This window comes from Amblyomma maculatum, chromosome 6 (assembly GCF_055883805.1).
Source record: "Amblyomma maculatum isolate TAMU_Amacu chromosome 6, ASM5588380v1, whole genome shotgun sequence".
NCBI lineage: Eukaryota > Metazoa > Arthropoda > Arachnida > Ixodida > Ixodidae > Amblyomma > Amblyomma maculatum.
In genome coordinates, this window is record NC_139349.1 from 136,005,845 (window position 1) to 136,029,371 (window position 23,527).

At 46.8% G+C, this 23,527-nt stretch overlaps 2 protein-coding genes across 3 annotated transcripts in view; both read left to right on the forward strand.

Moving 5' to 3' along the window:
* Window positions 1-3,890: 3,890 nt before the first annotated feature.
* LOC146186828 (uncharacterized) lies at window positions 3,891-13,711 on the forward strand. The gene is made up of 3 exons (XM_084608118.1): window positions 3,891-3,978; window positions 12,304-12,580; window positions 13,696-13,711. Exons 1-3 carry the CDS (start codon window positions 3,891-3,893, stop codon window positions 13,709-13,711), a joined length of 381 nt encoding a protein of 126 aa, XP_084464244.1.
* Window positions 13,712-14,142: 431 nt separating this feature from the next.
* The window catches only part of LOC146186829 (sperm-specific sodium:proton exchanger-like), a 36,520-nt gene continuing 27,135 nt past the window's right edge, over window positions 14,143-23,527 (forward strand). Inside the window, exons 1-9 of one of the 2 annotated variants that reach the window (XM_084605738.1) lie at window positions 14,143-14,191; window positions 17,232-17,327; window positions 17,650-17,923; window positions 18,605-18,748; window positions 19,741-19,912; window positions 20,528-20,609; window positions 20,666-20,859; window positions 22,066-22,149; window positions 22,729-22,823. In XM_084605738.1, the coding sequence (XP_084461864.1) occupies window positions 14,143-14,191; window positions 17,232-17,327; window positions 17,650-17,923; window positions 18,605-18,748; window positions 19,741-19,912; window positions 20,528-20,609; window positions 20,666-20,859; window positions 22,066-22,149; window positions 22,729-22,823 (1,190 nt within the window). Of the gene's footprint in view, window positions 14,192-17,231; window positions 17,328-17,649; window positions 17,924-18,604; window positions 18,749-19,740; window positions 19,913-20,527; window positions 20,610-20,665; window positions 20,860-22,065; window positions 22,150-22,728; window positions 22,824-23,527 lie in introns of those variants that run through there. The other variant, XM_084605739.1, reaches the window with a different exon arrangement.

Genomic DNA, 23,527 nt, shown 5'->3' on the forward strand with positions numbered 1-23,527 from the left:
CTATTTCAGGACATCTCGAACAGTCTTATGCACATCAAATGTACTTGACCTTTCTCTGTTCATAACGAAGTGTGTGAAATTTTGAATAAAAATAGCTCTTACGCACTTTCTCTTCTCAGTTGAAGCGTACCTCATGACGATTCATGATGGGCAATGTATATACGGGCGACGGCTTTTGCCGCGGTTGTACTCGTGCGACCAAATTTTCTTATTCCACGCTTGCGTTTAGAACATTTAGGGACAATATGTATCACGATCATCACCACCACCACCACCATCATCATCATCATCATCATCATCATCATCATCATCATCATCATCATCATCATCATCATCAGCCTGATTATACCCACTGCAGGGCGAAGGCCTCTCCCATATTTCTCCACTTAACTTATTTTTATCACGATAAATGGCCACAAATCACCACGCCAAACTCCTCACGCTTTTGCATAACAAATGCCGTTTCACTCTGCTCTCAAAATTTTATTTTTGTACCCAAAGAAAAAAGGTTGAATAGTTGTATTTAACGCACTGCTAGGGTCATTTTCCAGGTAAAATTAAGGAACATAAACGCGAAGAAATATTACTACTGCGGTACAGCATCACATCCCATCCTTGTCAGTGTGCGCTCAGTCAAGTCAACCGACTTCGTGCAATCAACCGGAATTATTGCGGTGTCTCGAAGATCAGAGTCGCGATAAGGTCTATGTTTAAACATTTCATTTGGCAAGTGGCTGAGGTGACCGCTTCATTCTTCTGCATACTTTTGTGCGAGTCAGTAATGGCGCATGCAAGCTGCAATGACGTAAGGAAATAAGACTCCAAGTACGTGATACAAGCGACAACTGCGGCCGGAAACACTTTGCTTCTCGCTGCAGTATTCAAGTTTGATACATATTGACAGCAGTCCAGTCGGCGGGAAAACTGCTGAATGGTTGCAAAACAAAAAAAGAAAAACTTTAATAGAATGTCTTGCTCCCACATTAAACTAAGCAAGACGGAAAATAGGTACAACCCTGTCCTCGTCCGCACCAAATTTAAAGCTCAAGAAGGACTTTACAGATAATTATACGCAGAACTACAAATATTCAAGATATGTGTGCTCGATTCTACCATCCAGTACAAAGCTATAAAGGCTTGTTCGACTATAATGAAGCATTGAAGACATTTCAGCATTAGCAGTGCTTAAAAAGCATCGGTGCAATGTTTTGAAAGAGAAAGGTGGTAAAATTACTGAGATTTGCATCACGAAGCGTTCATTAAGGTGTATATTGCTCAGACAATCGACGTCGAACACTCCTGGCTCCGGCGCGGAGTTGAGACGATGTGATTCCGTCAGGAACGACTTCACAGCCCAGCTCAACTAGTCGACGAAGGATGTTGTGCGGGCCAGGAAACTTCGCAAAAGCTTTCACTCAGTCCGCTGTGAGCAATGGGCATTCAGATGCAGATTCGATCTTCTGTCTTTTCTCTGTCGCGTCTTTGCATATTCTAGCGAATGAGACCGCTATGCACTGCTGGAGTTCGCTCCGTAACGAGAATCCAGCAGGACATAGCCGTCTCAGTCGCTCACATGGTATGTACATCGGTCGCCGCTTATAGCTTTTGCTAGTGCTGCGAACTGCTAAATGCTTCGTCAGCGCCACGTGTGCCCGCCTCCGCTATGCTCATCATCACCAAGCGTCACGGCAGCCTCTGCTTGCAGCTTTCCTTTCGTTCTTCTTTTTCTTTGGCTTGGTATAAAAACCCAAGCCACACAATAAACCTTGTTCTTTCTGCCCCAGCCATCAGTCTCGTTGGGCTCTAACGGGTTCGCCGCCGCCGACCCGTTGGCAGGCAACGCCGGCCGCTGGCGTTTGCAACAGCTAGCAAGGCCGAGGCTCGTGCCCCGCAGCATAAACTTCCTTTTTTTTTGGAACACGGTCTTTGCAGTCCTCCTGCAAGAGAGGAATTTGCAATACGGCATAACTCGTCATCACGCCGCCCACGTCCTCATGATGACGACAGGAACACTACAGACAAGAATATATCTCGCAGAATCCTGCAGACAGATCTCGCTTACACGAGATTTTCACCATGAACCAAGAAAAGCTTCCGCATTAAAACACAATATTAATAAGGAACTTTATTTTAAGCAGCCTTTCTGCATTTTGGAGCAGCAGGACCATCTGTGTCAAATTTGAGAGTACACTGCAAAGCTAAACTTGTTTGCGAATTTATTTTTATCAAACAACAGTGGAATCTGCTTTTGGAAATTTAAGTGGGATCTGCAAACGAAGATGCGTTTTGTAGCGATAGCTACACTACGCCAACCGCTTCGCCTCTTTTACGTTATCGAACTTTCGTCGTGGTTGCACCTTGGCCATGGTCGCACTGACATTGAGCCGTTGCCTAGCAACCGCTAGAAGAAGAAGAGGAGGTCGTGGGAGGCGGTAACTAGCTACTGACATGGCGGAGCACTAACAGAGCGTAAGGTTTCGTGACATTACTTTTGGCAGGAGCTGCCAACTCGGGTCTCTCCTTTCGTATGGGAGGGTGATACTACAGTCAGCCTGCCTAAACATTTGATTTCACGTTATCCCTAGGCCACGCAGGCACGTTCTTACGGCTCGGCTAAAGCGGGGCTTTATATGCTGGCTGGTAACTTAAGCTATCGCGTCATAACGAAGGTAGGAGCGAAAACGGAGAAAAGGGTGCCATCGTAGAGGGCCTCAGACCACTTATTCGCAACAGACGTTTTCGCCTTATCGCACTTTAGTGGTCAAAAGTGCCCCATATGTCATAAATAAGGCTGAAACCATAGAGTAAACTATTATGTGCAAAAGCCATGTCTTTACTTTCAAGTCAAACCTAAGCGTAGCCATGCAGATTGCATGCTGCGATTTCCACGAGCCGCATGCCAAAATTCTCCTTTTCAATATTCTCAGGATAACCTGCCACTGCTGGATTAGATAGCGTGCTAAATGAAGCATACACGGCGTTGCTGACGAACGTTAAGCCAACCTAGTAGAAGCTAAAAGGCCTGATTCTTTCAACTCAGACTATCACTCCATGCTGCCAGCTCTAACCTGTCACTCTCAGACAGATTCCCATGCCTTCAAGTTCACATTTGTTTTCTTCACTAGCTAGTCGCAAAATTTCTTCCATTCGCGACGTTAAGCGGCAGGAAGCATTCGCAGCCCGTAAGCCTGACAAACCATGCAAGACACGAGCGCACTAGTCACCAAAACATAGCCCGCCGCGAAGGATGCGGCCAGCTATCACGCTCCGGATGCACACACTCACTTCGTCCGTCTCAACTTTGTTCATTCGGTTCGTGGCAATGGCACACTGTTATGGTGGCTAGAAACCATAAAACTGTCTGTACTATATGAGCTCATTTTCACAATTTAGAGTCTACGAGCCATTTTTACTACTGAATTAGTCAATTTTTTCTACGCTGCGGATCTGCTAAAATAAATGTATAGTTATCGGAGATTTCACGCCATTTGAACTTCAGCTGACCCCAGTATATAGCGATTTGTCTTTCTTTCTTTACATGTGAGTGCACGTGTCTGCACTGATAGCAGAAGAAGAAAATTCTTCGTGCTCACGAGACGCTCCTGTCCTGTCTGTCGCGGGCGCCCGCATCACGGCTTGGTAGCGCTTCTTTTCATCAGCGGACGTTCTGCTCCTACTTCGAGATACCTCTGTGGTCCTGAGTTCCTTCTGCGTGACGAGGTCTTCCTGCTGTCCACGGGATAGGTCCATATCGCACGTCTCCTCCTTTTCGGGTATGTGGTCAGCCGGTCTTCGTGAGGCCTCGAGTGTTTCATGGATAGCATTGCTTGCTCCTATCCGCTGGACCAGTGCCACTAATCCATTTTCTTGCTACGCAGAACATTGCTGCGATGGCTGCCGAGCCGAAACGAGATTTGGTGCGGTACGATCAACAGAGCGACCCCTACCTGGCCCTGTTTTCTTTCCTCACCATCATGGGTAAGTGCCTCACTTGGTGGCACAGAGTCGTTGGTCAGCATAAGCTAGGAATAGCGGTCTACCACGAAAACGGAATGCGCTATGCAATTCAATCCGGTATGCTCTTATTCTCTGGTCTACATTTTTTGTAACAATATTGTTACGAAGACGACGGAGCGGGAAGTGGCGCGAGGTGGAGGTTCGTTGGCCACTAAGGCATATTTCATCGCCATGTCATCATGTAGTTCTGTTTCTGTTGTGTCTCCGTGTTCCATCGCTTGTCATGCAACCACGTAACGTTTGGTTGGAGGTGCGATTCATCCTCATCCTCGCCACGCACCGTCGACGCCAACCGCACGCCAGGTCCATCGGCCAAAAGCCCGTGGGGATCGCCGCCCAGCTCTGCTCCAGCCCTTTCTGCTCCGACCCGACCAGCCGCTCTCCCATGCCCCCTCCCTAACGCCGACGACCAGGAAGAACCCCAAACCGACCCGATGGACCCCACGATGAAGCGACCTTCCGACTACTGGAGCGAAGACAGCACCCAAGCCCAAGCCGTTCGGAGTATCCATGAGCCTTGGCCTTCGGCAAACGGTGGACATTGGACCTGATGCTCCGGGACAAGCATTCATCCCATCTTCGCATTCATTGTGGTGCCAAGCATTTCATCTCCGAGTCCTCCACCTGTGTTCATTATTCATATTATGCATTTGATTACAAGCAATCGATCAGGACGATAGCTCGGTGGACCCGGGCCATGTTACGAAGACGACGAAGCGGGCAGTGGCGCGGGGCGGAGAGCTCGCGCTAGGCCCGCTGGCCATTAAAGCATATTTCATCGTCATGTCATCACGTCGTTCTGTTTGTTTTGTCGCCGTGTCGAAATTTCCGGAGTCCTCCACTACGGCGTCTCTCATAGCCTTAGTCGCTTTGGGACGTTAAACCCCACAAAACCAACCAACCAACCATCACTTGCCATGTCACCACGTAACAATATTCATTGCCTCAGGACATCAGTAGGGTATGAGATGAAGAATGAGCAGATGAATAAATGAATGGAAAAAGGCTGGCTGATTTTATGAAGTCTATAGTGAGCGTTGATGTGGTCCATGCGTCCACGCGATATACGAGGTAGGATTGCTTGCTGAACGGCCAGCTATTGTCAGGTGCCGGATTCGTGTCGGTTTCAGTGCTGGGCAGTCCCACAGCAAGTGGTGAATGCCTTCTTCAACATTTTCAGTTTTACACTTTGGACAATCTGGGCGAGGATATAAGTGTCGGAAGTGAGACCACATCCGAGTGACAGTTGGTGTGAGGGCAACACTGACCCGCATCCTAAGCGCAACCTCCCTAGTACGGGTGAGACCGCGGGGGAGGGATACCACACACGGAGGGATAAGAGCACATGTGCGGCGCCGGAGGTGTTCCTTTCTTGATAAGTGTAGGGTAACGTCGTCCACGTCAAGGAACCGTGGTAATGATGAGTCTTGAGTCACGAGGCGAGTCGCTAAGTATGCTTGACTTTGGGAAGGGCGAAGATTCCGTAGGACCCACTCAATACGTACTAACTGCGGGATGCGCGCCGCAAGCTGGTGAATTTCGACATAATTTTGGGCAACGGCTGATACGTCGGAGAAAGCGTACCGCTTGAAGTGCGTCAGTGCGGATGACAACGTGGGCCGTAGGGAGCATAGTAATGGTGGCCATGGAGCAGAGTGCCTTCATGAGCTGAGCGCAAACAGATGTAGATTGTTCCGAAAGTTGAAACGCGCAGAGTTCTTATTCAGGTTAGGTCTCCACAGACAGTAACAGGCTTGTATTCTTGCATCCACGTACAGTACATTGTAATGGACGCTTGGAGCAGGTGATCATCTTGGTCTTCAAATCTCTGGATAAACGACGATGCTGAATTGGCAGACGGTGGTCTGTTTTGAAGAGACTTTATATGTGAAACAATATCCGCAGAGTTCTGCGCACTCCTGCACAAAAGTTCCACATTATTCCTATAATCTAGCGCCATTTCACTCACAAATTCTCCACGTAATCTCAGTGAATTTACTTTTACAAAGAACGGAGTGGCATCCGAAGAATGGCTCGCACTGCGCTATTTTCACTGAGTACATTGCACAATCGCCCCCAAGCTCGACGCGAATGATCAGCTAGCAGCGTTGCTTGGCGTCACGAAATCACATTTTTATTAAGCCGTCGCGGCGCTAGGCCCGCGCAGCGTCACATGGAAAAATCGAGAAAAACCTCCTTCCCCGCGCGAGAGAGCGCGTAGCTTTGTACGCGTCACCGTCGCCCTCGTTCTCATCACCCGGCGATGACGGTGACTCATCAGTCTGAAATATGCCAGAGCTCTCCAGAAATTTATACGGCTCCTAGCCAATGACGACACGCGACTCGACGGGAAGAAAAGAGAGCGTGCTAACCAGCGAAGCTAAGTGTGTGTGCGCGCTAGCTTTGGCGCGTCTTAACAGACAGACGCGGCGCGCCCTATTTATGGAGGCTTATGGAGGCCGCTTGTGTAGTCAGTCAGCCCACGGCCGCTCAATGGAGGCGCACTTGGGTGCGGCCCGTCGCGTCGCCCAGAAGAGCCGTATTGCGCCTAGTTCTCATCGCCACCGCAGCGGCGCCACCGCTCCGGGACGAGTTCGGGCGGAGAGCTGCGCGCAGCGGCCGTGGCTGTGCTTTCGTTTCGGCGTCCGCGTGGTCGGCGCTTGCTCAATTTAGGATTATGAGCGGCGTTTCACTCAGTATGTGATGCTATGTGCAAGTTTGCTATTGATAAGGTGATAGCGGCAAGTCATCATCACTAGGCTTTTCCAAGTCATTCGTGGTCTTCCGTTTACAACGAGAACGGGGCAGTCGTGTGCTTCGCTGAGTGCGCACCCATTTAGTTGCGTTTCAACCACTGTAATAACGTATTAGATATTTGCAATCTTGAAATCGGGACATGGTTTGGGGCCATTTATTCAGCGTGCACTTTTCTGGACGTAGCGTTCAACATTATTGTTCAGCCTGTTCCTCCGTTTTCACTGGAAATAATATTCAAGTGGGTACCACCACCAAAACATACTAGCTATACACAAACTGTTGCAAAAGAAACAACACAAGACAGCCAGTTCAACGACACGCCCGCAGGCTCTGACAATTTTTTTCTCGTTTATGAAGCCGCGTGATGCACAGAAGACACGCAAGCTTATTTTACAAGCGAAGAACTTTTCTCGAAAAAGGTTTATGTGCAAGCGTGATTTTTTCCACTGTCTGATTAATGTTGCCTGTCCAGTTGGTCAGCAGTGGTCGCATTAGTTTAGTTAGGTCCTTAGTGTGACTGCGGTCTTTTCTCTCGCAAATCAACTCTGGAAATTGCACAAAATAGGGAAGAATGGATGAAATTAACATGTTGCATAGCTTGCTGCTTCTTGTGACCTGCAGGAACTTCATCACCTTGCTAACAAAAGTGCGTGGTGATTTTCAGATACCATAGGCGTCCATCATCAAGAATTTTGATAAGTCCAGGGTTTTGCAGGAATCACAAGGCACAAAGTTAATAAATGGATGGGGACTAATAAAATAAAATTATTGACACTCTAAAGTAAGCACTAGAAGTTATTTGAACTTTGGTAACATATAAATAATGAGAACACGGGCAGGCACTGAAAACAGAATAAATAAAAATGTTTCATCAGATTCTGTTAAACTATTCATGCTTTCTCTTCAAATGGACGTGCAAGGTAACCAGCCAAAAATTCAATCGGTGCTAACTCTATGTCAGCTGCTGGTTCACACCACACATGAATGAATCCAAGCTGACTCGAAAACTCTCTCGCAGCAGACGTGATATGGCAGTTGACAAGGTACGACTTTCATAATCACGAATGCCAAGTTTTACAGCTGTCTATTGTTGATAGGTGCATTTGCAGACTGATGCTTGCAAGATGCCAACCTGCACAAAGCATGGCAAAATGTGTATCTCAGTCGATATATATTTTTTTTCGCTAGTTGTACCTTCAGTATTTTCTCCGAGGTGAAAACTGCAGCCCTTGCGTCAACTCTGTCGTTCCCGCCTTTGAATTGCCTTAGGCTGCTAAAAAGCGATACTACAGGCCTGCTGTTGAGGGCCTGCTTTAGGGCGTATCGAAAGCTGAAAATAAGATTCGGTTAAACGCAATGCACTTGTAAGGCACACAGAAGACGTTGCAAGATACTTGAGTGATCAAGAAGGTACTTAATTTGCGCCACTGTGGATCTGGTTGTCATGATTGTTGCTTCGTACGTTAATTTGCTTGGTTAGCCTTTGCTTCGACGTGCCTCCTAGGACCTGAACGTCTTTGATTTGGCAAAGTCCAACTCTAACCAAGAGAGTCACTCGTCATCTGACAAATAGAGCGGCTCCTCTTGGTGTCTCTATGGCTTCACTTATGCGATGTTGGGCAAGGCATACCATTTTGATATCATCGTCACAAAAGTGATCGTGGCGCAGCTATCTTGAAACACACAGGATAACACGGGGGGTTGTCCAGGAGGAAATGAAGTGTAGCTATAACAAGTGGGGAAAATAAAGCTATTGACTAGCGCACATTAATTTTTTCAAGGTTGTTTGGCTCAACATGAGCCCGCATGAGTAACTCAACTTGTAATGTGGGCAGTTCGGGGACACGGAGGGGACAGCTGAAGGAAGCAGGATCTTCAGTTTTATGTTCTTCCTGTAATCGTCATCTGTGAAGTGCAGTGAGTATACCAGTGACTTGTCACTCGGCTCCCACCGGCTTCCTTTTCCGTCCTAACCTTCCCGAGATATGTTTTTCAGCCATGCTGCTCGACGTTGTGAATCGCACGGGAACCCATGGTAACCGATCTTTTCTTGCTTTCGTGGTGCACAGCGGCGCACAGCAGTTGCCTGGCATGATGCTGCATACGCTTAGGACGCTGTTATGCTGAGTAGTCAAAACGATAACACGCGCCAACCCAGCCAGCGCGCTCCTTCCGCGTCGTCTGCTCGACCGTGCCGGCGGCGCCTTGTCCTGGAGTGGTGGCGCCCCCGCGGCGGAAACTGTAACTTCTCCCAATACGCGCTTCCCCAGCCATTGAGGCGCGACGCGACGGGCCGCACCAAGTGCGCCTCCATTGAGCGGCCGTGGTCAGCCAGTCAGGGGTTGCGGCGTGTTCGCAAGTACGACAACTGGACTCCCGGGGATCACTCGCTGCTGACAAGCCTACGGACCTGCGAGTTAGCGGCGCTCGTCTTGTATGGCGGCCACATCGTGACTCCCGAGGCGTCGGACTGCAACAGTGCCCTGTGAACAATTTGGTGTTTGTTTATGTGATTCTCTCGTGTTTGATCTGTGTTGTAAAGCCTCTGTGTTATTGAATACCACTGTAGTTGCATGCTTAGCGTTTATTTTTCTGTGAACCTCTCGTTTGTGCAATGTTAGGGTTTGCGTGTTCTTCTGTATCGTCTCTTGCTGTGTATAAAGTTTGTTTTGTTTGTTACTTCTTACTCCGATCCTCACTCTGACTTGAACCGGCGAAAGCTGGCCAGCAAACGGCCACCCCCTTCTGTCACTACAAGATAGTTGAATTCCGGCTGAGTTTGTCACGCAAGTCGAGGACATCTCCTTTGCGACCGGTGCAGCTACCCCCACTCACTCTAAGGGTGTCTGGGAGTGTGCGCACCGTTAAAGGCGCATCGTTAATAAGCCTCATAATTATTAACGGGTGACACTTGGACTCACTCCAACACCACACGTTATAGCTCCCGTTGCGAGACCATGATTTCTATATGTTTTGACGGCTGACGATAGCTAGTGCACTGTTTGGCTTGACTGTTTTATTGCGAAAGCAATACTACGCCAGGTTTCTAGCCTTCAGCGTAGCGTGGTCCGATAGTTACGCTTTACACCACGTGACTACTGACGTCATACCAGCGCGATAGCTGGGCTACCAAGTCGGCTCCAGTGTAGCGTGGCTCGTAGCCACGCCGGGCGTTTCGCGCTTCTCCCACTAGGTGCGCTGTAGTCTAGCAGGTGGTTAAGTTTAAGTTAACAATTCTAAATCAATAATTAAGATATATGGAGAAAAATGAGCATGATAGCTACTGCTACCACCCCGTTTCAAAGGGGACGCTCCTATATTCCATCCATCCATCCATCCATCCATCCATCCATCCATCCATCCATCCATCCATCCATCCATCCATCCATCCATCCATCCATCCATCCATCCATCCATCCATCCATCCATCCATCCATCCATCCATCCATGGTGTGACGTCATAAGCGAGGCGAAGATGGGCTACCAAGTCGGCTCTTCAGCGTAGCGTGGCTCGGAGCTACGCCGGGCGTTTTGCGCTTCTCCCACTACTGGCGCTGTTGTCTAACCGGTGGTGTCGTCTTCCATTGGAGACACTTCGCCTCTCTTATCTCTTCTGTAAGTAGAGGGGAGGCTGCGCTGTATAAAGCATGTCATTTCAGCGCTTGTAAGACAGTTCGTCATGCTGTCTGAGAAGCAGAGGGAGAAGGCGGCTCGACAATGTGAAGCCAGGAAGCGACAGCGAGTTACGGAGACAAACGAACAACGTGAAGAGCGTCGAGCCAGACGTCGTGCTCAAGATGCGGCTCGGCGAATGCGTGCTTCTTCTCAAGCCAACGAAGCAGAACAAGGCTTACCGGGGCGGGACTTAATGTCTGCTCTGAATGGTGAGGACTCTGTGTCTACATGCTTATCAAGGTCCTCTCTAACCAGTATAGAGCGCAAGAATGCAACTAGACGTTACAACGTGCTCAAGAAAGTGAAGAGGAACGGCAAAAGCGACTTGAAAAGGCGTGTGCGTCTATAGGGTGAAAAGTAACGAGGCCAAGATGAAACGGCGTGCGGAAGAATCGCCTCAAGAGAAAGCTGAACGTCGTAAGAAGAGGCGGGAAGGGATATTGCTTTGACAATCTCCTAGGCTTAACTACAGCTAAGCCACTGGGAATTTTTGTGCCTGTCTTATAGCCACGACTAATGCAATGGGCATTCTTCTGCCTTTTGCTAGCAGTTGCAGCCTCACGCGTCAAGGCTACAAATTCCAGCTCGTCTTATAGTGAAAAAGACGCAACTTTCAAGAGCGCTTTGTTTTCGTGGTGACCAGGCATAGAAAAAAAAAGCAGTAAAATTAAACTGGGCATGCAACAACTTTCGTCGTCTTGCACCCGGCGTTCAAAATTTCTTGGCACTGGCGCTAGTCGAATCCAGGCCAAAGGCAGGAAACTCTCGCTAGTTTCGGTTTGAACTACTCAGCGCACCTGGCGACTGAAGGAAACTAATGTTTATAACGGAATGCGCATTGTGCACGCATGTGGCCCTATAAGATGCTGAGGTGGCGTTGTTGTCGCAACGGGAAGTGCTCTTTTTCGCTGGGGTTGGCTCGATTCGCTCGCGACAAGAAAATTGTTTTCACAGCGATTCACTAGACCTCCTTTCGGCCGCTTAGAAAGGAACGGGCGCTAGCGTCTTAGATGGAGGACAATGGACTTCTATGGAGAGGTTTACTTTCCTTGGTCGCGCTCTGAATCGTTCAGGCGGCTGTACTCTTTAATTTAAATATCTATGTCTAAAAATCCAGTATAGCAAGTAGCCAAAATGTACGCCTTTGTGTTTCTGTATGAGTGGGATGAGCACTCATTCATCAATGCATGCCGAATTTTTCTTCAATATTAAAATAAGGGTACGAGCAAAGTTACATTGTGCTTACGTCTCCTCCTTTATCCATTTAAAGAAGCGTAGCTGCATTTTGCGTACGCTTTGCGTACAAAGAGCCTGCGTGAAAACAATAGTAAAAGATTAGGTTCACAGTACGCCTAAGAAAACTAATAAATCCAATTGTTTCGGAAGACGACTTCAAATCCTTATTATTTATGTCAGGCTACATTACCGGCAGTCTTGTCGCCCGTAAGTGGTACAGTTTGCTCAGTGCATGAGTTTGAGCTCAAAATAATGTCGATAAAATTTATTTGAATTGGAAGCAATGCGGTAGAAGAAAAGCAAACTCTCGGCCTAGAACACCCAAGAAGCGTTCCAGTGTTCCTTGCAAAGTTTTTACTCACACCTCTCTTTGAGCAAATCTTCCTCATCAAACATAACCAATCTGTGGTACCTTGCTTTTTAATAATTTGCATATGTAGCCCTAAACACGAGACCAGAATAATGATAACCAGACAGAAATTCTTTGAGTCGACGTCTATCGTCAACAGTTGTTGCGTGTGGGAGAAATCATATATCGCTGCGTTTTTGAAGCCTAGGATAGGCTTGTGAAAAATGCTCCTACTCATACGAGTCTTGTTGGCGCCGCCCCCTTGACAGCGGTGGTGAAGACCATGCAGAGGCACATCCGCATACCGTACACACTCGTGGTATTCCTGGCAGCGACGGTCAGCATCATGGTCTTCTTGTCGACCGAGACTACGAAGCCGACGGACTTCTTCTTCAGCTCCCTGGGTCTGCATGCCATAGCAGTCTTCATGCCGGCCTTCGTAGTTCACACCACGCAGGGCATCAACAGCTACATCTTTCGGAGATGCCAAATCGAGATCATGATCTTCTGCCTTGGAGTATTTGGTACGACGCCCTCAATGAACAGGCATAGCACAAAAAGAACTAACCTAATTAATATGGCAGTTCGGCTTGTTGGTACATGTTTTGAACAGATTTCAGCGCGAAAGAGGCAGGTAGTATTTAGACGAGGCAAGGAAGACGCTTAACTTCCAACTTTTATTTGGAATGGCTCAGGTATACATTATACACTCTGCACTATTCGGTGTTATTGTCAATACAAGCGCAGAAAGGTCAGCTTTTTTTTTTTTTCGAATGTAGTGATAGATGTGGAACTGACGCATCCTTTCCCCAGGTTACATGTCAGTACCGATTGCACGATTTTTCGGGTTACACGTTCTTTGTTCTTTTTTTTTCTAATAAAAGTTCTCCCAAGGTCACGGTAACGGTCCTTACAAGTCAGGCATTCAGTGGTCAGACAACAACCAATTTCTTTTCCTTCACGGCCATTTCTTTTTTGCGTTTTTGCGGTTTTCTCTTAATCTGTCATTCAAGCATGTCCTAGTTTGGCAGAGATATGCTTTTCCTCGGCTTAATAAAATATACTAGAATATAATAAAATAATAATATACTCCGCCTTCTGCAAATTTAGCGAAAGGCCATATTGTGTAGAGTGTTTTTATGCATGCATGATTGATTCGACATAAAAGTTTTGGTAGTTCAGTGCCATCCTTGTCGTCGAAGTCCCTGCCGTTTCTGCGCTGCCATCCGTTTAGGTACCTAACCTGAGGTTTTGGTGCAACCGAGTCATGTGCATAATTCAATAATTAACTTATAGAACGTAATATTGACCGGAAGTGAAGTGAATAAGCTTCACTTAACAAAATAGAACATCAAGGACGAAAATCTGATGGTATGACTTGATTACTGCAATGCGGAATGTATTTCGCAAGAAAAGCAAATCAACATGCAATGTTTGAGTGCGGCCCTTATCCTTCTTTTTATATTTCATTCGGGAAATGAGGGCGCTGCGCATACATTAGAGCGGTTCTTAAACGTGTTCATACGGTATTTACGTCCAATAGTACGCCTTTAATTGTAAGTGGAGGTGTCATCACAGAAGTAAGGCAGATGCTGCGTTTTTCATTTCCCCAAAAACCAAACCAACTGGAGGTGTTCAGCACTTTGCCAAACTCTGTGCAGGCTCTCTATCGCTTAGCCGTCAAGTAAAACCATGCCAAACCATACCTAACATTGTTTTGCACATCTTAATTAGTTAAAGACGAAGTTCACTGCGGCTATGTTTACCTTCGCGGCACAGCGCAAAAGCATCTCGTTTCGTTTGTGATGCGGTCACGCTGTCTGCGCAAAGCGCCTGCAAAATGTGTGACCTTCCCACTACTCAGTATAGCTTCACACCATCTCTAAATCGGCCGATATAACACTATACGAAAGCTTCCTGCCCAAGGACAACAGAGCTGAGCTGTGTTGATCGCTAAGTGACAAAGCCGAAGGGTGTATCTTGAGGGTCGAGTATGTGCTTTTTTTTTTGGTGCAGGCATCACGCTGGCCGTCTCCCTCATGTACGTAACGAACAAAGTCGCCGACGACACGTGGTCATTCCGCGAGACCTTGCTGTTCAGTCTATACATGGCCTGCGTCGAGCGACTGCCCATGACCGATGAACTCTTCGAAGAAGGTTAGCAGTCACCAACATCTTTCTCTCCTCTCACGAAATAGATATTTCTTTAATCACAACTACAGTCTTTAAAAAGTTAAAGCACAACTATGTAGACGTGCTAAATAGGAGAATTAGCTCAGGGTCTCGGAGGACCGTTCCATCAAATCGTTGTTCTCATTAAAATTTCCCTGCCACTTCCTATGTACTCTCTTTTCCTGTAGCAAAAGACGCATCGGTGTTTGGTTGGTTTGGTTTGTGGGGTTTAACGTCCCAAAGCGACTCAGGCTATGAGAGACGCCGTAGTGTAGGACACCGGAAATTTCGACCATCTGGGGTTCTTTAACGTGCACTGACATCGTGGCTAATAAAAAGGATGTAAGGAAGAAGAAAATATTGAAGTCGTTGTAAGCAAGATGATGATTCAGCTTCCACGCAAACGACCACGAAGACGGCTGAGTTCCTGGCCGATCAGCTGGCGCGCGCACTCGAAGCTCGGACTGTCTTGTTCGGACGAGATTGTTCCTTACTCTACGATCGTCGTTTGTCACCGGTCGCCGTATCCAGTATTGTTCCTTACTCTACGATCGTCGTTTGTCACCGGTCGCCGTATCCAGTCCACAGGACTGGATACGGCGACCGGTGACAAACGACGATCGTAGAGTAAGGAACAATCTCATCCGAACAAGACAGACAGTCCGAGCTTCGAGTGCGCGCGCCAGCTGATCGGCCAGGAACTCAGCCGTCTTCGTGGTCGTTTGCGTGGACGCTGAATCATCATCTTGCTTACAAGGACTTCAATATTTTCTTCGCCACTCGGTTTATACTCATGTCGTTTAAAATGCCGACTCCAGTATTGAACTGAATGCTGTTGTTACATGGCTTCCGAGAACCGTCTGAGATGTTCGGCGTGGACCATACCATTTACTTTCGAAATCCCCCCACCTGTGGCGCCACGCGTATTGCGAAATGTTTTCCTTCTCTAGCTTAGAGAAACATCGTTTTCAATTGGAGAATTTAACTTCACTTCGTCTTCAAAGTCATTCTAAGTCCATCTACGCCAATGCATGAGTTTTCTCAGAACACAAACGATGCAAGAATAATGTGGTTAATGCGCTTGAACCCTGAACCGAGATATGTGGGTTCGATCCCCACCGCGGCGGCCAGTTTTACATGGAGGCGAAACGTAAGGCGTCCACGTACTGTGCGATGCAAGTGCAAGTTATTGAACTCCCTGCAGGTCTAAATTATCCTGAGCCCTCCAATGCGGCCACTCTCATACCTTAGTTGCTCTGGTCCGCTATACCCTATAAACAAAACAAAAATGCGTAACGATTACAGATAAGGCAAATGTTGCAAGGGTTCACTGCATAACAAGTATTGTAAACATCACAGAGAAAGTTTTCAGAACGTTTAGGGGTGGTTTGAAATCATTCCGGAAAACGTGGGAAGAAACGTGGAGGGGTGTACAGGTATGGCAGAGGCAAGGTTCTGGGGGGAAAAGCTGCCATGCAGCTTAATTGTGGCCACCTAAGGCAAAACATTAACTATTGAAATGGGGCAAGATTATGACTCTCGATATAGACAGTGAAGCCTAATTTCGACACTATCAGTGACGAGGAAGAGCAGAAGTTAGGCGAGGAACTAGGACTTTTCGTACACAGGTAAAATCTGAGCCAAATTTCAAAGACCTCGAATTAATAATCTTCTGATAAACAAGCAAATGAAGCTCAAAGCGCGCAGCTTCAAGCAATTAATTGAACGATAGGAAAATTATACGCAGTTACTGCGTGGATTGTAGCAAAAGTCTGCTCTACAGTAAGCAAGACGAGAGGTCGCACAATCTTTTAGATGCCTTTAGTGGTCACCTAAGGTTTCTGTCGATAGATATGCAAGCTATGAAGAACATACGGCGAGGTTTTGAGGAGGAGCCTGAAGTACTGGGGAAATGGCATCTTCCTGAAAAGTAACAGGTTAAATTTTCTCCTACTTGTTTTCAGTCATAGCTGAAATCGTTAGGGAGGAGAGGGTGCATTTATAGACATTAAAAGGGATGTGACAACGCTAAAAGCTCGCTGCAATGCCAAATTTTCCCAGAAAGCATTCATGTGTTTCGCGGCGTCGGCGTAGTCCCTCGTAACTAGGTTCTGCACTGCGCATGCGCGCGCGCTTTCTGCGGCGGAGGGCGACCGAGTGGAGCAGGAAAGAGAGATAGACAAGCGTCGCAACTATAGTGTACTAGAATTCTAGTGCACTATATTCGCAACAGCCGCCGTCCGCCACCGCAGTTGTGGCAGGTGCAATGAGAGCCTACAACAGGTACAAGCGCCGGGAGCAGGTGAACCCCCCCCCCCCCCCCCCCCCTTCCGCCCTGTAGGGACAGGAGCCGGAATAAAAGTGGATTCAGCCTTGAACGCGGGTGAACTTGGATTCGTTCAACTGAACGCTAGTTTTGTTCGATGCAACGCCCGGTAGCACGCACCGCTCGAGCAAAATGTGCAGTTGCCGCCGTTCGCCACAGCGAACAGCCTGCTTATATAGTTTCTTTTCTTTCTGTTCTTTCTAAGCCATGAGCGAGGCAGCCGGCTGAAGTCCATCTGCCGCGGCGTGCACAGTTACTCCGCCTAGTGCCATCGCCGCCTTTCCTGTTGTAGCGTAGGCCACACAAGCGTTTAGATCAATACTTTTTAGTGGAGTGATTCTTGCAGAACGAATAAGTGTGAAAAATAAAAACTTATCTGTAATTGTACATACATGTATTGCTCGAATTCTTTGCTTCAATATATCGAAAAGCTGAAAAAGGTCATGAGCTGCGCTCAAATTTCGCATTATAACGTAACGTAATCGTGGGCAATTTGTTTACGCGTTACGACTAGATATTTGATCAAAACAGAATGTCGCTACGGACAGTGTTCTGTAATTCTGTAAAGGCATCACTTGAATAAATGAATGTATAAGTTATCGGGGATGCAGTTCTGAACTTTTTCTTTTGTGAATTTTATGACGAATCAGTGTAATTTGCAGTTGGCTGCTCCTCCAACAGCTGATGGTATGCTCGCAGGTCGATACCCCGTGATGACCACCATGGTGCAATCCGAGTCGCTTATCAACGCGGTCTTGACATGGGGCATCTTCGGCTACTACCGCTGCCACGAAGGTGTGGGCAAAGTACAGGATTACTTTATTCACGAAAGAAGTAAAGATCGATCGCCTGCGCTATGGCTTGCTCGTAAAGAGGAAATGATGATGTCTGATAATGGAGTGCAATTCGTTGGTTTTTAGCGCTCGTTTTGTTGCCGCTTTCTCGAAGCGTCGAAGTGCGTGAATTCTATTCGTGTGCATCAGATTGTTTCGGGGTAATGCAGTCGGCATTGTAAAGAAGTATATTTTGTTATATCTGTTCGGTAGTGTGCCAGAAGATATAACAAGAAAACTGGCCATGGTCTTCAAATTGTGCCTTGCGTTTTTCCTGACTTCAGGAGGTGATATCGACCTGATGTTTCCCTTGCACAACCAATGCTCGGCGATAGCCGTGGGTTTCTTCACGGGCGCGGTCACCATCTTCCTCCTGAACAACATGTCGGTCATCGGTGGAAACTCTGCTGTCGCCGTGGTCGTAGCAGGCACCTACCTTACCTACTACATGCTGGAGAACATGAGCAGCTCTGGTGTTACCGGCGTTGTCATCTACACCATGGCGGTCAACTTACACCGTTCCGTCGCCTGTACCGAACTTGCCCGTGCCCTGGAGGAGTGAGCATCCGTGTTATTTCCGCTTAGACTTGCATTTCAGTTGTCCTCTGCTCAGCTCAGAACTGGCCGCGAATATTCGCTTGAAAAATACTTCCATCGCAAAATCTTCTGATATGTTGGGGTCATGATTGCGGATGCAGGTCACGCGCCCTTAACTATTTACCGAAGGGAGACGCACTATGATGTGGAATCAACTCTGCATGCTTTAGGGCACTAGTTAAAGGGTGCATTGGTATGTTGGTCAAAATATATTGTCCTCTCTTGCTTTCATTATCAGAATCCACGCACCGATATATTAATATTGGACAGAAGGGAGCGCGGGGTTAGCTACATGGTCACACCGATAAACTAAGCTTGAGATAGGGGCAGCAGAACCAAAATAGCAATTGTCGCAGTTTGCAGTTCATAAAATATTTTATCAAGCACAGTCATTGAAGCATCAAAACTTTCTCACGACCATGAAGGAATGGTCTCTCCTAGAACGTCGTGAACAGCTCGAAATTCGCCAATGTAATTTATCTTCAAACAACAAACGCATCCTGGTATTTTTCTCTGTCTTTCGCTGCTTGGAACTATTAATATGTCATCTTAATATTACAAACCACAGTAGGCTATCCCGTTAAAGCACTGTCCTTGCATCTAACCGCCCTATTGGGTTTCTTATTTCCCTTCGTTTCGCAGGTACTGGGACTTGATGTACGACGTGACGGAAACCTTGGCTTCTTGCCTGTCGGCCGCGTACACTGCTTTCCTGCTCATCCAGTACGCTTCCACGCTTGACTGGAATCTCTTGTGGAACTGCTTCGTCGTCGAATGCGCCATAAGGTAAATGCATTTTGTTTGCTATGGCGCCGCTGAAACGCGTTTGCAATTTCGTATCGCTCGTGCTGTGTCACTGCCAAAACATACGACGAAATCCTTACCTGCTTACCTGTATAAGAAAGTAGCTAATGCTTCAAAGCATCTTACTATATTGGGGTCCATTTTCCCTATATACGAGCCTGCTGCAAGCCAAACTATGTTTAAAAACCTCTCTGTGCGGGATGGAAGCTCTCCTTGTTAGGCGCACATTTCGGAGACTCCTTCCACCGCGTTATTCTTATGGCAGCACAAACCATCCTCCCAGTATCAGTATTGAATTGGCAATGTCTGACCCTGCATAGGTCAACACACTTAAAATTAAATAAATTGCGTTTGACTTAGTTCGGCTAAGACCGGTTATACTTGGTAATGCTGCGTTAAGCGAGGTTAGACTCATAGGGCCTGAACTTAATTTAGAGAGTGGAAGCTCTTTTAAGCATGGTCAGGTACAGTTTGATGTGGTTTTTACTCCTCCATGATGGTCCGCGAAGCTGAAGGACACCACAGCCGGATCCAGACGACACAAAGCTGTCGAGGGCATTTCGAAGGGTTAGGTAGCAGCAGGTGAATCAGATGGGCAGCGATGACGGTGGAGTGTAAGGGTAGGCAGAAGACTGGGAGGCTGTGGGCCACGGCGTTACTCAATGTTCTGTAATTGTGAAGATATCTGCCAGTGCGAAAAAAGTTGGCCAGGTGTTTGAAGAATAAGCAAGGTGTGTGCGAAGTAGAAGCGAAGCAGAGGAAAATAAAGCCAGTACCGCTAAAGACCTTCACTCGACGAAACAATATTCAAGATTTCGCTTTTAAATAGTATGGTGTTTTCTTAAGTCTGGGTCACTTTTCGTTCGGGCGCCTATTGAAAAGCGGTAGCTTCAAAGCTCTATACGAAGTGCTGTATTGATTTTAGTTTTTCAGCTTGGTCACTTTTGAACCTCTTCTCTGTTCTCCGACCACAGGTGTATGGCAGTGGTGCTTCTATATCCGGCGATCGGGCACTTCGGCTACCAGGTCACTGTGCGCCAGGCGATGGTGCTCTCTTGGGCGGGCATTAAGGGAACCTACCTGAGTTCCCTCGCCACTGCTCAGTTCCTGAGGAACGAGAGCATCTACACGGAGAGCATCACGAAGGTCTCCTTCTCGACCACTGAAGTGCTTAAAAAATTCAAGGGTTCTGAATTTGTTTTTTTTTTTTTGCCTGTAATGAATCGCTTCCTCTAAGAACTCGTAGAGATTACGCGGGCAACTTTTGTATTAAACAAAACTAAAAAAAAACACAGCATTTTGTAACGAGACGCCCTTGCCACAATAGTTTTGTATTTTTTAACAAAGCAATGGAAATGTTTCATTCTCGAATAAAAGTTAAAATAATTTTCATCTCGCGTTTAATAATTTCTTTTGGCCAGCTTTGCATTTTCATAACAAGGAAGGCTTTGAATGCATGATTTTTTCGTCATCGGCTAAAACTAAGCGGCAGTCATGAATGTAGTCAGAGCTTTAAGAGAACAAAAGTTCTATTCCACAAACAATTCATAGTGCGGCTTGCAGAATATAATTCCCAAGAAAACGCTCATTTCACGCTACGAAGACGAAGCGAGAATTACTAGTACGCATCGCACAAAGGAAAGCCGAAAGTTCGTCTGAATGTGTAATAATGGCGTCGATCACGTATGTATAAACGGCAATTATCCTACAATATCAGCCTATAACACGAAAACTTTGACGCTTATTTTTTTTTCATTCCAGTCGTACCTGTACGTCGTCGGCGACATGGTTCTCACGCAGCTCATCAACGTCACCCTCTTGCAGGTGGTCCTCGGCAGCCTAGGTGCGTCCAGCAGAAGGCCTCTCCTTAGCTCCTCCTAACCCTCACCCTGTGCGCAGGCATGCTCGAGGTGTCGGATGTGGAGCTACGCGCCATGCGTGACGCGGTGCATCACCTCAAGGAGGCTGCGGACTCGGCTCGTGCCCTCTACATGAGGGATGACTCGTTCTTGCTGGCAGACTGGCACTGGGTGGCGCGGAACACGCTCATTCGGAACCCGCTCGAGGCCAGCTTCCGACTACAGACAGCCTTCGTGAGCCCTTTCCCGCTAGACGCTGACAATTTTGTTTTTGAATCTGCTGCCCTAAATGTAAATTATTGCTATTCTAGACGCCTTTTGTGATTCAGGTTATACCGAGAACGCGCAAACGTACTATCGTAAGTGCCATTCAGCTTCCTACAGTACAGTAGCTTTGTCACAGTAGTCTTGTCACAGTAGGTATCTCAAAATAACGGCTTGAGGGGCTAGTTGGTGCTGCATCGTATTCAGAAATGTGGCGCACCAGATACAAACACAAGAGAAGATACACAACACAAGCGCACACTACCAACTGTAATAAGAATCTGAAAACACTTCCTCTTCACCACTGCTCCTCTTCTACACTCAGGTACATCTCATCTTCCTCTTCTTTGCCAAGGGGATAGTGGCACTTTCTTCCTCGCAGACCATAAACATCGTCCAAACATGGCAGTCACCAATCTCATCTTCCTCTTCTTCTCTTCTTCCTCTTCTTTACCAAGGGGATAGTGGCACTTTCTTCCTCGCAGACCATAAACATCGTCCAAACATGGCAGTCAAAAAATTCTCAAGCTGTTATTCTTGGCCTAAAGCTGTTATGCTTGGACTCCTCTTACGTTTTGGGGCTATGGTAGTTAAAAAATCTTTTCCCCTCAAGTACATGGACTTCGTGGCTTCGTAGACGTTGGCAGGTTAAAGTTTTTCAATACATAGGGACTACACAAGTTATGTGGTGTGGATGGATATGTCCTACTGTATATGTGTGGCGGTGGTTTTTGGTCTATGTGACTATGTGGTGATATTTGCTTGTCCAGCGTGGTACGAGTTACTGAAAAAGCAGAGGTGTGGAGTAACAAGACAGTGTAGAATTTTTTGACTGCCATGTTTGGACGATGTTTATGGTCTGCGAGGAAGAAAGTGCCACTATCCCCTTGGCAAAGAAGAGGAAGATGAGATGCACCTTAGTGTATAAGAGGAGGAGTGGTGAAGAGGAAGTGCTTTCAGATTCTTATTACAGTTGGTAGTGTGCGCGTGTGTTGTGTATCTTCTCTTGTGTTTGTGTCTGTTGCGCCACATTTCTGAATACGTTGTCACAGTAGTCTCCTCACAGCATTTAAATTAGCTATAATCACGTATTTGCGCTTAAACTGGTTTGGTATGTTATTATGCGCTTCAGTTTACACGAGCGCCACCTTGATGGTAGCTTCTTTCTTTCTGCAGAGGGCTGGATGCATTGTGCGACTTCGAAAGGTTCCCAGGCACATCGACACATTGGCAGTCGAAAATGTCCTCAGAATTGAGCAGGTACGTTACCGGGTCTTCAGTAATCACAAGCCAATCGACATAGCCAGTTCGCAGGAACACAGTCATGAAAACTAGCTTTCCTACTTACAATTACGAAAGAAATCAAGATATATAAAGAGACCACAGCGAATTGTATTGGCACGAAATATTGACTATTTTTTGACTGATATAACTGAAGTGTCCGTTTCGTTCATGTTCTCGGCCTTACTGCTGACACAGTAGGACGCAGTTTGTATCTCAGTCACGAAGCCTCCATGAAAAACTTAATATCTTCATAATTATGGTCATACACGAAAACTATATCTCTCGCGTGCTCTCCCGCAGGATCGGTTGTCCTGCAAAAGCAAATTAAGTCACGATATAATAGAACAAGTAAATACACATCTCGAAGTTATGCTAAACACACCATAACGACATCAGAAATAGACTACGGTGAAAGGAAGGTCTCCTGCACACTTTTTATTTACTATTACCCTGCGGAGGGAGCTTTTAGCCCTTTGTAAAGCCGCTGTAGAGCTATTTGTTAATATCACAAGAACCCTATAAGAAGCTTTTTATAAATCTTCTTTTTTTTTTAAGGTCAGCTATGCTCGTCAGTACCGCCAAGGAATAATTCAGCAAAGGACCAAAATGACGTTAATTGCAGCTCTTCAGTACCCATTTGACAAGAAAGTGTAAGTGGAACTTTCTCTTTCTTTCCAGACACGCTGTATATGTTTAAAGGACACTAAACGGGAATGCGAATTCTAGGTAGAAACTGATATTTATGTCCAAATGTTATAAATTCGGCATTTCTTCTGAAAACTCTGATTTTGTGAACCAAAGCTGTCTGCATATGTTTAAGGCACTCAGCTATGCCCCTGCGTATTTCGGCTAGCTGACTTTGACACAACTTGCTATCGGTAGGATACCAATTAAGGGTAATTGAAAAAAGGAATAATTCCTATTACACAGCCTGAGATTAAGCATGCTTAGGGTACCCGTAATCCTCAGGAGAAAGCGCCTGTTTCGTGTGCGGAACCAATTTTGGAGGTTCGAGATGCCTCTTCGTTATTTCAATTAACTTGCACTGAGGGGGTTCGCCCGGTTGGATAAAAGTGAGCTCCTTAGTCAGTGCTTCCATGGCGTAGATTGCTCCTTCCGGTCCACCGGGAGAGTCTTGTTTGGTGCTCTTTCATGTGTCAGAAGCTCGTGGATACAGGCCAAAGCTCTGCCACACAATGCATTTGACTGATTCGACAGCACCTCCGTAAAGTTTGCACTTCATGTCGTATTAGGTTATCTTCATCTTCTGCAACACTATTTCGCCTGGCAGCTATCACCTATACAGGATGAAGGCTGTGCGGCGAATCCTGACTGTTTGCGAAGCAATGCTCCC

What these genes read in the sequence shown, in the direction of transcription:
- LOC146186828 (XM_084608118.1), top strand. Translation starts at nt 3,891, where the DNA reads ATGGCTGCCGAGCCGAAACGAGATTTGGTGCGGTACGATCAACAGAGC. An exon ending in TTCTTTCCTCACCATCATGG is followed by an intron (nt 3,979 to 12,303) that starts GTAAGTGCCTCA and finishes CCCCCTTGACAG; the next exon opens with CGGTGGTGAAGACCATGCAG.